Consider the following 17,456-nt stretch of genomic DNA (forward strand, 5'->3'; position numbering starts at 1 on the left):
TGTGGTGGATATTTATGACCAACATTACACATTTTATTCTTAACTAGTTGTGGAACTGGCTAAATGGGTGAGGTCTAAGTTGGTGTTAATTAGACTGTCTGGTGTATCTGCTGAGTGAAGGCAGTAGAGAGACTGAGGCATTAGCCCCTAAGCAATAACTGAAGCTTTTCTTTTTTTAACTTAACTTTTTTTTTTACTTTAACAGTGCCATCCATATCCAGAATTATTAACTTGTATATTCAAGGATATTGTCTTATTGTATTGAGAGGTATATTTCACATTTTTGAATACCAAGGTTTAGGGTTTCTTCAGTTTGTTTCTTTATGCAGTAAAAACATCCCTATAATTTATAATTTGGCTATTTTAGAATTGTATTTTGATAAAAAGACTTGTATTTTCTTTTGCTATGTCTGTTAAGGCAGTTGATTAAATAAAATCTTTGTGGTTATAGAAATGTGGATCCTTGTAATTTGATGGAGTGTCTTTGGTAGTAGCTTTTTCTAGAAATGAAAGTTACAGTCTTACTAGTTGTCATTGACTAATACAAATGTCATCATATGCAGATAGTTGAGAACTTTGGGTAGAGGTATAAAGGAGAAATGGGCCCGAGAAAACATTTAAAGTCTGTAATGTTGATGCTACATAATAGGTTTGTTTCTGTCTTCTTTCAGACTGGTCGAATTGACAAATCCTACCCTACAGTATGTGGCCACACAGGACCAGTGCTGGACATAGACTGGTGCCCACATAACGATCAGGTCATTGCCAGTGGTTCAGAGGACTGCACAGTTATGGTAAGCTCCCTTGGGTGTTGCATGCATACACGCCGGGCCAGTGAAACTCACCTGCTGCTTTCAGAAGTGTGTGTGTGTGTGTGTGTGTGTGTGTGTGTGTGTGTGTGTGTGTGTGTGTGTGTGTACAGGCTTGAAAAGCAGAAAGTCATAGCAGTTTGGACTGTCCATTCATTGGATTATATAGGAATTTAGCTACGTTAAAGTTTAACTACAGATAAGCCTTTTATAAGCCCTTATATCAGAGGGTTGTGCTGTATTGTCTTTCTTTTTCTTTTGTTTATATATGTGTAAGTACTTACTGACAGTTGATATCTACTCATGGAATGATTTTTAGGGAAAGTAAAATGACTTTTTAGTAATTCTGGGAATACTGTTTGACCATATGACCATATGAGAGGAAAAACTGCTGGCACAAACTGTATATGATGGTGAAGATGCCAGAAGGGACATGTAACAGGTATTAAGAGATAGTAAGATTTTTGACAAGTGCTTATTTCCAAGATAATGTCAAAAGGTATGTTCTGTCTAGTGGAACCTGGTTAAGAAAGTCCTTTTCATGAAGATACACACAAAAAACTGGAAAGGTAAAATAAGTTCTTTACATTCCCTTGTTTAGACTCCAAAATTAGGTTATATATGAAACCAGGCTTTGGAGTACTTTTTAATGTAAAGCTTTTGTTCTTGATTATGATCTTTAGCTTTAAAATGTGATTATTGGTTTGGATCAATTTTTTTTTTCTGAGACAGAGTCTCACTGTGTTGCCCGGGCTAGAGTGCCGTGGTGTCAGCCTAGCTCACAGCAACCTCAAACTCCTGGGCTCAAGCAATCCTCCTGCCTCAGCCTCCTGAGTAGCTGGGACTACAGGCATGCATCACCATGCCCAGCTAATTTTTTCTCTATATATTTTTAATTGGCCAATTAATTTCTTTCTATTTAGAGTAGAGACGGGGTCTCGCTTTTGCTCAGGCTGGTTTTGAACTCCTGACCTTGAGCAGTCTGCCCGCCTTGGCCTCCCAGAGTGCTAGGATTACAGGCGTGAGCCACCACACCCAGCCTGGATCAGTTTTTAATACTAGCCAAAATATGTTGAAAAGGTTAGGCATAAGCATAGATGAGAGTATTGCTGCCCTGGGAATAAATGAAGATAGTCCCTAATTAATTTGTAAGTAGTCTCACACATGACAGGTAGGGAGCTTAGAGACCATGCCACTTTTAGTTTCCTCTTCATTGTGTGTAGACTGAAACATTGTTTGGAAGGCTTTATTAATTAAAATTATTTTACATAAACACAAATTAATTCCTAAACTGTGTCATTTAAACATTTACTCACTTTTCCTCATGGGCTTTTGGCCGAGGATGTCTCCTCCTGTGATCTCATAGTTTTGGCAGTCAAAGCATATAAAAGAAATATGTTAAAAGGAATTGTTCTGTTTAATGTGCTTTGCTAAATTGACCATTTTAATGGCTACAGATACATTTTGCTTCAGGAAAGGAATATTATTTAGACCTGATGCCAAAATCTTAAACTGAGAATATTTACCTCTTCTAAGAGGCAGGTTTGACCCATCTCCTGCTCCCCACATCTCTAGTATTACTGATCATGTTATCCTTTTTTTTTTAAAAAAAAACTTTTGTATTATAAAACACACCAAATTGTTAAGTGAAAAAGTGAATTAAGTGAGTTAAATGATTTGTTACAGAGTGAATGCCCTGTGAACCGCCCCTTCCAGGTCAAGAAATAGAACTTTCCTAGCCCCAGACTTTTCCATGTGCCCATCCCAATCACAACTCCCTTCCTCCCTGTAAAGGTAACCACTGTCTTGACTTTTGTGATACTCATTTCTTTGCCTTTCTTTGTGATGTTAATCACTCAAATGTGCATCTCTAGACACTCTACCTTAGTGTTGCCAGTTTTAAAAACCTGATACATCATCTTTTAAGTCTCTTAAGTATAGATTCTCCTCTATCACTCTTTTCCTTCCACCGTATCTGTTGAAAAGCCCTGACCTCTGACTTGTACTTTTCAACCATCTGCATTTTACTTATTACACCTTCATGGTGCAGTTTCAAATGCTCCTCGGTCCTCCAGATTTCTTGTAAATTGGCAGCCGGATCCCAAAATGTGGTCAGATTCAGGTTCTATCCATTTGGCAAGACTATATTTCCCCACTCAAGAGACATAGGCTGGCCAAATGGATAAAAAAACACAAGCCAAGTATCTGCTGCCTTCAGGAAACACATCTAACCTGAAAGGATGCAGTTAGACTAAAGGTAAAGGTGTGAAGAACAATATTTCAAGCAAATGGAAGCCAAAAGAAAGCTGGCGTGGCAGTGCCGATTATAGATAACTTAGTCTTTAAATCAACAAAAGTAATAAAAGACAAAGAAGGTCGCTATATAATGGTGAAGGGTACAGTTCAACAAGAAGACATAACAATTCTAAATATATATGCACCCAACCTTGGTGCACCCAGATTCATAAAGCAAATTCTACTTTATCTAAACAAATGGATAAACAACAACACCGTAATAGTCAGAGACTTTAACACCCCACTGACAGCACAGGAGAGATACTCCAAACAGAAATCAACAAAGAAATAATGGACTTAAACAGAACTCTAGAACAAATGGGCCTGACTGACATTTACAGGACATTCTACCCCAAAACCACTGAATATATGTTCTTCTCATCAGCTCATGGGTCATTCTCTAAGATTGACCATGTCCTAGGACACAAAGCACGTCTCAAACAATTTTAAAAAAATAGACATTATACCATGTATCTTTTCAGACCACAATGGAATAAATGTAGAAATCAACCCTTATAGGAGTCCTCATTTCTACACAAAAGCCATGGAAACTAAACAACCTTCTGCTTGAATGATCACTTTATAAATGAGGAAATCAAGATGGAATTCAAAAGATTCTTTGAACTAAATGACAAAGGTGACACAAGTTACCAAAACCTGTGGGACACAGCTAAAGCAGTCCTGAGAAGAAAGTTTATTTCCATAAATGCCTATATCCAAAAGTCGAAAAGATCACAAATAGGCAACCTAATGAATCGTCTCGAAGAGCTGGAAAAAGAAGAACAGACCAACCCCAAATCCAGCAGAAGAAATGAAACCATTAAGATCAAATCAGAACTAAACAAAATTGACAACAGGGAAACTATACGGAAGATTAATAAAACAAAAAGTTGGTTCTTTGAAAAAATAAACAAAATTGACACACCATTGGCTAGACTAACAAAAAGCAGAAAGGAAAAATATCTAATAAGCTCCATCAGGAACGATAAAGGAGAAATTACTGATGCCACAGAGATACAAGATACAATTTATGAATACTACAAAAACCTCTATGTACACAAACTGGAAAATGTGGAGGAAATGGACAATTTTTTAGAAACACACAGCCTCCCTAGGCTCAACCAGGAAGAAATAGAATTCCTGAACAGTCAAGTACTGAAATTGAAACAGCAATAAAAAACCTTTCTAAAAGAAAAGTCCTGGACTAGATGGTTTCACACCCGAATTTTACCACACTTACAAAGAAGAACTGGTGCCCATCCTGCAGAAACTATTCCACAACATCGAGAAGGATGGAATCCTCCCTAACACATTTTATGAAGCCAACATAACCCTGATACCAAAACCAGGAAAGGATGCAACAAAAAAAGAAAACTACAGACCAATATCCCTTATGAATATAGATGCAAAAATTCTCAATAAAATCCTAGCCAAGTGAATCCAGGTGCTTGTCAAGAAAATAATTCATCACAACCAAGTGGGCTTCATCCCAGGGATGCAGGGATGGTTCAACATACGCAAATCTATAAATGTAATTCACCGTATAAACAGAAGTAAAAACAAAGACCATATGATCCTCTCAATAGATGCAGAAAAAGCATTTGACAAAATTCAACATCCTTTTATGATAAGAACGCTCAACAAAATAGGCATAGACGGGGCTTACCTAAAAATGATACAAGCCATATATGACAAACCCACAGCCAATATCATACTGAATGGGGAAAAATCGAAAGCATTCCCACTTAGAACTGGAACAAGACAAGGTTGCCCACCATCTCCACTTCCGTTCAACATAGTGCTGGAAGTCTACAGCAATCAGACAAGAGAGCGGAATTAAGGGCGTCCAGATGGGAGCAGAAGAGATCAAACTCTCACTGTTTGCTGATGACATGATATTATACCTAGAAAATCCCAAGGATTCAACCAAGAGACTCCTTGAATTGATAAATGAATTTGGAAAAGTCTCAAGATACAAAATCAATACACAGAAATCAGAGGCATTCATATACGCCAACAACAGTAAAAGTGAGAACCAAATCAAAGACTCAATTCCCTTCAAAATAGCAACAAAGAAAATAAAGTACCTTGGAATATATTTAAGTAAGGAGGTAAAAGACCTCTACAGGGAGAACTATGAAACACTGAAGAAGGAAATTGCAGAGGACGTAAACAGATGGAAGAATATACCATGCTCATGGGTCAGCAGAATCAACATTGTTAAAATGTCTATAATACCCAAAGTGACATACAGAGTCAACACAATCCCTATCAAAATACCATCATCATTTTTCATAGATACAGAAAAAATAATTTAACACTTCGTATGGAACCAGAGAAGACCCCGTATAGCAAAAATCAATCCTAGGCAATAAAAATAAAATAGGAGATATCAATTTACCAGACTTCAAACTATACTACAAGGCTATAGTCATTAAAACAGCTTGGGACTGGCACCAGAACAGGGACATTGTCCAGTGGAACAGAACAGAGAACCTAGATATAAAACCATCCTCATATAGCCAACTAATCTTTGACAAAGCTGGCAAAAACATACACTGGGGAAAGAATCCTTATTCAATAAATGGTGCTGGGAAAACTGGATAGCCACATGTAGAAGACTGAAACAAGACCCACACCTTTCATCACCTCTCACAAAAATCGACTCACGCTGGGTAACAGATTTGAACCTTAGGTGTGAAACTATTAGAATTCTAGAGGAAAATGTTGGAAATACTCTTCTAGACATTGGCCTAGGCAAAGAATTTATGAAGACGACCCCAAAGGCAATCACAACAGCAACAGAAATAAACAAATGGGACCTGATCAAATTAAAAAGCTTCTGCACAGCCAAAGAAACTGTCAAGAGAGCAAACAGACAACCCGAATGGGAGAAAATTTTTGCAAGTTATACATCTGATAAAGGGCTGATAACTAGAATCTATGTAGAACTCAGGAAAATCAGCAAGAAAAAATCAAACAACCCTTTCAAAAAATGGGCAAAGGACATGAACAGAAACTTCTCAAAAGAAGACAGAATAATGGCCAACAAACATGAAAAAATGTTCAACATCTCTAATCATCAGGGAAATGCAAATCAAAACCACAGTGAGATATCACTTAACTCCAGTGAGAATGGCCTTTATCAAAAAGTCCCCAAATAATAAATGCTGGTGTGGATGCGGAGAGAGAGGAACACTCCTACCCTGTTGGTGGGACTGCAAACTAGTTCAACCTGTGTGGAAAGCAATATGAAGATACCTCAAAGCGATATAAGCAGATCTACCATTCGATTCAGCAATTCTGCTACTGGGCATCTACCCAAAAGATCAAAAGTCACTTTATGAAAAAGACACCTGCGCTCGAATGTTTATTGCAACACAATTCACAATTGCAAAGCTGTGGAAACAACCCAAGTGCCCATCAATTCGTGAGTGGATTAATAAAATGTGGTGTACTCAGCTTTAAGAAACAATGATGATATAGCACCTCTTGTATATTCCTGGATAGAGCTGGAACCCATTCTACTAAGTGAAGTATCTCAAGAATGGAAAAACAAACACTACATGTACTCACCAGCAAATTGGTATTAATGGATCAACACCTAAGTGGACATATAGGAGTAACATTTATCGGGTGTCGGGAGGGTGGGAGGGGGGAGAAGGGGATGGATATATACAACCACAATGAGTAAGATGTGCAACGTTTGGGGGATGGACACGCTTAAAGCTCTTACTTGATGGGGGAGGGGGGCATGGGCAATATATGTAACCTTAACACTTGTACCCTCATAATACGCTAAAATAAAAAAAAAAACTATATTGCTAGTGTTAATTTCTTCCATCAGGAGGCATGAGACATCATGATGTCTGGTTTTTGGTCTTTTTTGATTTGTGCAGCTATTTGGTGCTCAGTGCCTAGGTTCTGTAATTCATTAGGGGTTGTAAAATGGTGATAGTAAATTCTATCATTTTGTTTGCAATTTCTAGCTGGTAAAATTTTATACGATGACGTTCCTTCTTGATTACTATTAATATTTAGTTACTCAAAAGCATAGTTCATTTAGGAAAGCAGGTTAAATGCTTGATTCTTTCCTTTTATTTACCCAGTTTTCAAGGTAATGAATTGGTTCTCTGTCATCCTCAGAAGATGATGAATTAGGTTTTTTGCCCTTTCATTTGGAATGGATGGATGTGAACATATTTGATGGGTTTCAGTCCATCAAAGCTCAGATTGCCAATGGGAACCTCTTCAAGGTTCCTGAGTTCCTTTGAAATGACCTTTGTAGTCTTTAACAGCTTTCTTCCTGTCCGATATGTTAAGATGTTTCAGGCTCATGTTGGATATCTCTGCCCAGACTGTTTCTTTCAGAATTACCTATTTCTGGCCGGGCGCAGTGGCTCACGCCTACAATCCTAGCTCTCTGGGAGGCTGAGATGGGCGGATTGCTCAAGGTCAGGAGTTCGAAACCAGCCTGAGCAAGAACAAGACCTCATCTCTACTATAAATAGAAAGAAATTAATTGGCCAACTAATATACATAGAAAAAATTAGCCAGGCATGGTCGTGCATGCCTGTAGTCCCAGCTACTCGGGAGGCTGAGGCAGAAGGATCACTTGAGCCCAGGAGTTTGAGGTTGCTATGAGCTAGGCTGACGCCACAGCACTCACTCTAGCCTGGGCAACAAGTGAGACTCTGTCTCAAAAAAAAAAAAAGAATTAGCTATTTATTTCTTTCAGAAGCCCTGCTTTCTTTTAATGGAAAATTATATTTCTAGGTCACAGTCTAGGTGCTGAGGATGGTCATTATTACCATGGTGATCATTATTTTTAATGGGCAAGTAAATGAGGCTAGAAATTAAATATATATTTAAAGATCTAATACCTTGTGATTTCATCCTAATTTCAGTTCAAATTCAGAATACAGACATACTTGTAGAATGCAGACATACCTCAGAGACATTATGGGTTAGGTTCCAGACCACCACAATAAAGCAAATATTACAATAAAGCAAGTCACAAATAAGAGTACATATGAGAATTATGTTTACACTAAACTGTAGTCTATTAGTGTGCAATAGCATTATGTCTAAAAAAAGTATGTACATGCCTTAATTTAAAAATACTTTATTGCCTAGAAATGCTAATGATCATCTGAGCCTTCAGTGAGTCCTGAACTTTTTTGCTGGCAGTGGGTCTCCACCTTGATATCGATGGCTGCTGTCTGATCAGGGTGAAGGTTGCCAAAGATTAGGGTGGCTATGGTCATTTCTTAAAATAAGACAGCAATGAAGTTTCCTACACCGATTGACTTTTCCTTTCCTGAAAGACTTTTCTGAAGCATGTGCTGCTGTGCAGTAGCATTTTACCCATAGTAGTACTTCTTTGAAAATCAGAGTCAGTTGTCTCTAACACTGCTACTAGTTTATCAACTAAATTTTTGTAACATTCGAAATCTTTTGTTGTCATTACAACAGTGTTTACAGCATCTTCACCAGGAATAGATTCCATCTGAAGAAACTACTTTCTTTGCTCACCCATAAGAAGCAACTCCTCATCAATTCAGGTTTTATCATTAGATTGCAGCAATTTAGTCACATCACTGGGGTTCACTTCCGGTTCTAATTCTCTGGCTATTTCTACCACATCTGCAGTTAATTCATCCACTGGAGTCTTGAACCCCTCAAAGTCATCTCTGAGGGTTGGAATCAACTTTTTCCAAATTCTTCTTAATGTAGATAATTTGACCTCCTCCTATGAATCATGAATGTTCTTAATATCATCTAGAGTGGTGAATCCTTTCCAGAAGGTTTTCAATTTACTTTGCCCAGATCCATCAGGGGAATCACTATCTCTGACAGCTCTAGCCTTATGGAATGTATTTCTTAAATAATAAGACTGGAAAGTTGAAATTACTCCTTGATCCATGTGCTGCAGAATTGATGTTGTTGTATTTGCAGGCATGAAAACAACCTTAATCTCCTTGTACATCTCCATCAGAGCTCTTGGATGACCAGGAGCATTGTCAGTGAGAAGTAATACTTTGAAAGGAATCTTTTTTCTGAGCAGTAGGTTTCAACAGTGGGCTTGAAATATTCAGTAAACCATGCTGCAAATAGATTCACTGTCATCAGGCTTTGTTGTTCCATTTCTAGAGTACAAGCAGAGTAGATTTAGCACAGTGTTTTTGTTTTTGTTATGGGGGGGTTCTTTGAGACGGGAGTCTTGCTATGTTTCTCAATATGGTCATGAGCTCCTGGACTCATCTGATCCTCCTGGTCAGCCTCTGGAGTAGCTGGGACTACAGCTAGATTTAATGCAATTCTTAAGGGTCTTAGGATTTTCAGCGTGGTAAATGAGCATTGGCTTCAACTTAAAGTCACCAGGTGTATTAGCTACTAACAAGAGAATCAGCCTGTCGTTTGAAGCTTTGAAACCAGGCATGGACTTCTCCTCACTAGTTATGAAAGTCCTAGATGGCATCTTCTGACATAAGGTTGTTGTGCCTGTATTGAAAATCTGTTGTTTAGTGTAGCCACCTTCGTCTTTGTTCTTAGCTAGATCTTCTGGATAATTTGCTGCAGCTTCTGCATCATTTGCTACTTCACCTTGCACTTATATATTATGGAAATGGCTTCTTTTCTTAAACCATTAATCAGCCTCTTCTAGCTTCAGTGTCTTCTTCTGCAGCTTCCTCACCTCTCAGCCTTCATAGAATTGAAGAGAATTGGGGCCTTGCTCTGAATTAGGCTTTGGCTTAAGGGATTGTTATAGCTGGTTTGATTGGTCTGTCCAGACCACTAAATTATTTCTTCATATAAGTAATAGGCTGTTTCACTTTCTTATATGTTTACTGAAGTAGCACTTTTAATTTTCTTAAAGAACTATTTCTTTGCATTCATGACTTGGCTGTCTTTTTGGGCACAAGAGACCTAGCTTTTGGCCTATTTTGGCTTTCGACATTGCCTTGCTCACTAAGCTTAATCATTTCTAGCTTTTGATTTAAAGTGAGAAACATGTAACTCTTTCTTTCACTTGAACACTTAAAGGCTGTTTTAGGGTTACTAATTTGCCTAATTTCAGTATTGTTGTATCTCAGGGAATAAGGAGGCCCAAGAAGAGGGAAGAGAGCTGGGGGAACAGCTGGTTGGTGGAGCGGTCAGAACACACACAACATTTATTGATTGTTTGCCATGTTATATGGATGTAGTTTGTGGCATCCCAAAATAATTATAATAGTAACATTAAAAATTATGGATTGCAGATCTTCATAACAGATATAGTAAAAATGAAAAATGTGAAATATAGTGAGAATTACCAAGATTGACCCAGAGATACGAAGTGATCACATGCTATTGGGAAAAATGGTACCAAGAGACTTACTTGATGCAGAGATGCTACAGACCTTCAATTTGTAAACAAACACAGTATCAGTGAAGCATGATAAAGTGAAACACAGTGAAATGAGATATACCTGTATGTACCTAACTTCTTTGCAGTTACATCTCTGTTTCCTTCCTTCCACACCAAGAATTCTGGTTCTCAAGGATGCAGAGGATGATCTATCTCATTTGCTTTATTACATTATATGTACAATAATCTCAGAGTGAAAATACTGCCACCAATTATGATTACTGAAAATAGTTTTTAAAAAACCAAACTACTATTTAGTCCATGCCATCTCTAATCTCCCTCCATTTAAAAATGGTGTATGTGTACTATAGCTTCCAGATCACATAGCCATTACTTCAGCAGTCTCTCCTGTCTAAGTTCCATAAGAAACTATACTTAGTTCTTATGTCAGTTCCTCGCCCGTCATTTGGATCATCTAAAGCTTGTTCTTTTGGATTCCCCAGGAAAGGGTCATGGAATCAGTATTCTCAGAGTTCTTATATATTGATAATCACTTTTCTATGATACTTAGAAGTGAGTTTCTCTGGATATCTAAATGTTTTTCTTTGAGAACCTAAATATATATTGCTCTATTTTCCTTTCAATATTTAGTTTCAAGTCTTTTTGTGCAGGGCAGGGGGATTTTGCTTGAATTATAGTTTTTAGTATTTGTTCTGTTTTCTTTCTTTGGTTTTCTTCATTAGGAACTCCTGTTATCCATGTGCTTTATCTTTATCACCTCTCTTCCAATATGTCAGTTTCTCTCCAAACCTTTTTCTTGTTCATATTTTTAGACTTAAATTTTGTTTTCTTTTTGCCTTTTTGTCTTTGCTTTGATTAGATCTTGTGTCCTTTCTTGTTTAGTCTTCATTTCTAAAGTGATTTTTCTTTTATTTATAATTTTTTCTTGATTTCTGCCACTTTGAGTGTTTCAAGGTCTGATTTATAATGTTTTATGTCTTACATTGTTATCTTAGTGTCTTCTATCTCATTTTGAAATAGTATAATTTTTTCTCTTTTGAGCATATCTGTTTAGCATTCTTGTATCATCTATAGGGCAATCATTCTGTTCCTATTCTCTTTGGTTTGTTATAGTAATTTGGGGATTTGGCTTTTTTTTGTTTGTTTATTTTTGTGTGACTTTAGATTTCCCAAGCTTTTTAGAAGGTGGCTTTGTTCAGATAGCTGTTCTAACTTCTCAGAGCCCTCTCTTCTGCCATCTTCAGGTCCCATTGAGAAACAGGGTGGCTTGCTTTTTGAGATTTCCTGACCTGCTTTTATTTGGACTTTCTCATTCCTTTGTCTATCTTATTTCTATCCTGCTCCAATTTGATTCCATTCCCTGGAGTTTCTCCTCAGTGTAGGGCCTGTCCTGGAAGGGAGCCCTCTCTGGGTGGTTTGGAGAGTACTGGGTGTAGATTGCTTCCACCCCTCCAGACCTTTTTATTTCAGGCCCCCTGGCTCAGCAGCTATTGGAGAGGGCAAAACCCATCCCAGTTTCTACTGCCAGGCTCAAATTGGCCTGCTGTTCTCAGGTCTGCCAGGTTCCCCTGGCACCTGAGGCCTTACAGGTGTAGATCATGTGGCTGTTGGTTTGACTCCACCTACTTGTATTTTGGGGTTATCCCCTAGTTTTTAAATAAATATTGTCTCTGGGTTTTGTTCATTTTGTTTGTTTTATTATCTGCTTGCTCTGTGTTTCTATGGAGGGACTTGGGAAAAATCCCAAAACTATGCTGCCACCAAGATCACCATTTTCTCAGAATCCTCTAATGTTGCCCCTTTATTGGTACTGCTGGAGTGACTGTTTTGTAAATTAAATAATGCTTTGGGATAAATCCTTCTAATTTGTTTTAAACCCTTAAGTATGGAACTGATATTTAAATCACTCTTTAATCATTTAATGTCCCCCAAATCATATGTTATTATTGGGGTAATTGAAGCTTTTATAGCTTAGCAGTTGAAATGAAAGTTTAAAGAAATATTTGATCTTCTCCTATCCTACCTGCTTCTTAATACCTTATTTTCCACTTTGCTCTCCTAAAGGTAAAAGAACACTATAGGATAGATCAGATGGTTTCAAACAACACCTCCCCCCCCCACACACAAACAGAAAAGCTCTCTGTGGTTTCTTAAGCCTAGGTTATTGGTAGTAGCTCATGAGCTGCAAATAGTATAGTATAACAAGGCCTAGTTTTAGTACAGAGAGGATACCAAGAAGAGCCCCAGACTAGGAGTTCTAAGCACATGCAGATCCGTGAAACGCTCTCAGCCTCAATGCCTTACATAGAAAATGGAAGTATAATAGTAATGCCTATTGAGAGGAGCAAAAGGAAGCTGTAAATGTAGAATGAGCTATTTTTTGTAATGGGTTTTGATGTGTATCTATAGCGGATTCACAGCAGCAAGATTACCTTTAACAGATATTTGGTAGAAATAAATAGTAGAACCAATTTATGAAGAAGTGAACTATAAAAAGGGTAAAATTCGCTTTCAAAAAATTGCTTTTTGTGTTACTTATAGCATAAATCCATTAAGTACTAAGCATTTAAGCATTGATTTGTTAATTTTGTGAGCATTGATTCTGTGATACTGATGTCTCTTTGCAGTTTTAGGAGAAGGAATACCAGTCTTAAGGTACATTCCTCCATCTTTTAGAGGTGGCTTCTTGAAGCAGCCTAAAAGTAAATTATATTGAGACCGTTTACCTTTCATCTATGCTTTTTGAAGCAATGATTCATACCAGCAAACACCAGTTATATAAATCCTACTCCTAGAAACTACACTCTGCTCCTAGGTTTTCTAAATTTTTGGTTCTTTTCTTCAACAATATCTTCACATAGAGAGTTTTAGGATTGTGGCTACTAAGTATTTTACTTGGGGAAATTTTAGCTCTAAGAACATAATAGTGCTTTAAATAATATAAAGAGCAGCCAAATTAAGTTTAGCAGATAATGTTGATTCAACATTATTCCTTATCTGCAGGGTAGTAATCAAACACAAATGCAAAAAATGGCTAATTTAAACAATGGGATTGTATAATTGTTTCTTCCAGAGCCTGAGATGGAAAGATCTTGCAGACATGATTATCTTAATTGTCTCCAGTATATATGTGGCCTGAGTGGTCCCAAATTATTAAGTTTAAATGGATACTTTGCCCCTTCTTCCAAATCGGCTTTATTCTTCTGCAGAAATCAACAACAATAAACTGTGCATTTTTGCTTCCATCATAAATTTGCCTAATTTTTCAGGGTTTTTCAGTTAAAAAAGAAAAAAGCCCTGCTAAACAAATTTGAAAAGAGCTGTAATACTTCCTAATGTAGTTTTTGCCATGAAATAAAAAAATGGAAGTGATGTGTGGTTCCTCTCAGTCCTTCAGCAGGGGGCCTCATATTATTTCCATTTGTACAGATTGTATCTGGGCCATTTGCCAATGAATATTATAGCCTTGGCAGATCCAAACCCAACACTCAGTTCTCAATTTTCCCAAACCTAGTGTTGCTCTTGGAGTCATGGTTCATTTGGGAATGTCCTGACATCCTACATGCCACCCCATGGGGTTATTGGGTCAGTATTTCTGTAGGGGATTGTGCTACTCTGCAGCTGCTACCCAATCTGTAAGCCTCTTCCTGTCTCTTAAGATCATCACTTTCCTTTATTTTCCCTTTGGAATTGGTTTCCTTAGCATTTAAAAAATATGGCCTTTGGGGAGAATAGCCCTTTTTATGGGTGTAACTCTAGTGCCTAACCCAGTAGCAAGTTCACGATGAATGATTAAAATAGGGAAGCAGTGTCTGGAAACACTTAGTGTGTGCTTTAAATTTGCACTGTATTTGAAAAATAAAACCATTAAACTAATTGTACTTTAAATGCTACTTGAAAGAAACCCAAGTTTTAATTTTCCTCTCTTTTTTTCTTGTTGGAAATGTTCTCCTGAGCTGTCCTTTTTTCCCTATCCAGAGTTTCACATGTGAAAAGAATGCCAGTGATACAGTAGTTCTGAACATGTGCTTAAGTTGTTTCTTTCCTGAACCACAATGGGTTTTCACTGATTTATTAACTTTTTTATCTGGAAGCCCTTGGGACTGATTGCATTTTTGTCCTTTCTTTCAAAACAAAACATTGCCATAGTAATGTCTTGTCCAAAAAGAAAATTTTAAGAACAGACATCTTTATTTCACAATTAAAAAAAAAAGTGGGAGAGGGGATAACTTGTAGTCCCTGCTGTGCCGAGATGCCCACTGCATATGTTTATAAGAAGGCTGATTGGTGTTAGAGTACCTGTCTGTAACCTTGGAGTAGAGAAAAGCTAACAGGTCTGCATGAAGATCACATCTGTCTTCGCTGTGGTAATTGGCCTAGGCATAAACTAGAGCTTTCACACAAATGAGATCTTGGGTGTAAATTACTTAGTATTAATTAGTTGGGTACAGTGTCATATTCATTTGCAGATAAGACTCATTCTAAGAAATCTTGATGTTTAAACCTAGAAATATATGTGAGGTCATATTAACAGCAAGAAAAGTAATCATAAACACATAGTAGACCTTTTTTTGCCAAGCACTATATTAAGGTGTTTTTTTTTTTTGTTTGTTTTGTTTTTGGAGATAAGATCTCACTCTGTTGCCCAGGCAGTGGTGTGGCAGTACAGTGCCATCATCATAATGCACTGAGACCCCAAACTGCTGGGCTCAAGGGATCCTCCTGTCTCAGCCTTCCAAGTAGCTGGGACTACAGGTGCATGCCACCATGCCTGGCTAATTTTTTAAAATATTTTGTAGACAAGGGGTCTGACTCTTGCTCAGGCTGGTCTCAAACTTCTGGGCTCAAGCAATCTTCCCACCTCAGCCTCCCAGAGTGGTAAGATTATAGATGTGAGCCACCATGTCCAGCAAATTTTTCTTTTTTGCGAGGGAGGGGAGTAGAGACAGGGTCTCAGTATATTGCTCAGTCTGGTCTCAAACTACTGGCCTCAAATGATCCTCCTGCCTCAGCCTCCTGAAGTTATTTTAAGCTTTTTTGTGCATGATTTTATTTAATCATTGTAATAACACAGTAGGGTGTGAGTTTAGCCCGTTTTACAACTTAGGAAACATGAGCTCAGAGAGTAGCAGTTTTGTCAAAGGTCATACAGCTGATAAAGGGCATGGCCAGACCTAGATCTGTCCAGTATCAAAGCCTGTGTTCTTCTCCCTAGTAGTAGTATTTCCTGTTAGGGTAGTGCTTCAGGTATGACCTTTCTAGTAACCCCCGAGTAAGCACAGCTATCCCAAGTATCAAACGAGGCTGCCAGAAGTGAAATCCCTTCTTAATGCTAACATGTCCAGTTAGTGCTTCAGCTCTGACAGGAGCTTGTGTCTTCTGACACCCAGGCCAGTGTCCCAGATTACACACAAAAAGACTAAACGTGTGCTGGGTGGCACTTCTGTTCCTTGTCCCTGAGCTGCAGGAGCAAGACCTCTTCAGTTCAAACCGGCAGGCCATTACCCAGAAGTAGTAGACAGCCCTAAAATGGGCAGAGAGCTACTTCATGGCAGGCCTATGAGTGGGACCTGTGGGGACACACAGCCAGAGCATGTGTGTGCTCAGTGTGGAAAGGCTGACAGATCCCTCGGCTCTTTCTGTAGTCCACATGGGGAATGCCACCACCTTTATGACCAGCAGACACAAGAGCTTGGTTCACAGCCTTTTCTAATCACTTCCTCCTCCCACTGCAATCCTCATGCCTATGGCATTACAGTTTTGACTCTGGTGCCTTTTCCCTGTCAAACTCTCAGCCAACCTCTTTGGGGCATTGTTTAGATGCTTCCTATACTTTTTAGAAAATTGCAGTACACATCTGTGTTTTTATTTTGAAGCTAGATACTCAACTTCCTTCCTTCCTTGTCCCCTTCTTTCCTTTCACCTAACTCCTATTCATCCTAAGAGATCATTTCCTCAGGGAGCCCTCCTGGGTAGACCAAGCTTGGTTTGCAAGAAGGTCACCTCATGACACTTGAGTTTCTATTCAGCACTCAGCGTATGCCAGCATAGCATTGGTTACGCTAGGTAGTTCCTAGTGAATAACGCTAGTAATAACAATAGCTACCACTTACTGAGTGTCTGCTCCTGCCAGGCGTCATCCTGAATGCATCAGATTCGTGTTACCATGGTAGTCCTCAAACCAAACCACCCCACTTGAGGGCAGGTTCATTATTATCTCTGTTTTATAGAAGAGGAAACTTAAAGCCCAGGAACGTTAGGTGAGTGTGCCCAAGATTGCACCACTGATAGTGGCAGAATCAGGAAATGAACCGTTAGTCTGGCTAGAGGCCATGTTCTTAACCACTGCTGTGTACTTCTTTACATTTTAGGGGCATGGTTTGCGTGTCAGGCTCTGTTCTAAGGGCCTAATTAACTTACTTAATCCTCACAGCCATCCTGGGAGGCATAGGTACTGATGTTTCCTCTATGCACAGTGATGTTTTCCCAGGGTCATCATGGTAAGTGGTCCAGGCAGGATTTGAACCAGGGTCCACCTGGCTCCAGAGCCCACTCTCTTAACCTTCTGCATCACATCACTTGTATTTTCTGTCTTTGATCTTCAGTCTAAGAGAACTCTCTGCTTTCTGTTAGGCCATTAGCTTCTTGAGAGCAGGGCCTGTATTTAGCCACCCAGTACCAGACTTGCCTTACAGTGGCATTCGGTAAATGTGTTCCATGAATGAGTTACACCCAAGGGAGTTAAATGCATAAACCTAGTCGAGGGAATCATTCAGTCTGCTGAAAGTGAAGTAAAGAAGGAACAAGGAGTTTCCTCCTCATTTTAAAAATTATATAATAAATGTTTTTCTCCATCATTAAAATTTCCTCTCAGTCCAAGGAAAAGATGGATAGAGGAGAAGCCAAGAGAGGGGAAAATGTGAAGTCCCATTATGAGTTCTGCTTCTGCTCTCACATTTAAGGTTGGAGATGCTGATTAT

The 17,456-nt window shown here is 38.5% G+C and overlaps 1 protein-coding gene and 1 non-coding gene across 2 annotated transcripts in view; one reads left to right on the top strand and one right to left on the bottom strand.

Annotated features, from left to right (window-relative positions):
• The window catches only part of CORO1C (coronin 1C), an 81,480-nt gene that overhangs the window by 46,637 nt on the left and 17,387 nt on the right, over window positions 1–17,456 (top strand). Inside the window, exon 3 of the mRNA XM_012756590.2 lies at window positions 672–794. Coding sequence (XP_012612044.1) covers window positions 672–794 — 123 coding nt within the window. The remainder of the gene's footprint in view (window positions 1–671; window positions 795–17,456) is intronic.
• Window positions 13,743–13,807, bottom strand: LOC142863799 (U7 small nuclear RNA). Its single transcript, XR_012914437.1, has one exon. It is a non-coding gene; the product is annotated as a U7 small nuclear RNA (small nuclear RNA).

Source organism: Microcebus murinus, chromosome 22 (assembly GCF_040939455.1).
Source record: "Microcebus murinus isolate Inina chromosome 22, M.murinus_Inina_mat1.0, whole genome shotgun sequence".
In the NCBI taxonomy this organism is placed as follows: Eukaryota; Metazoa; Chordata; class Mammalia; order Primates; family Cheirogaleidae; genus Microcebus; species Microcebus murinus.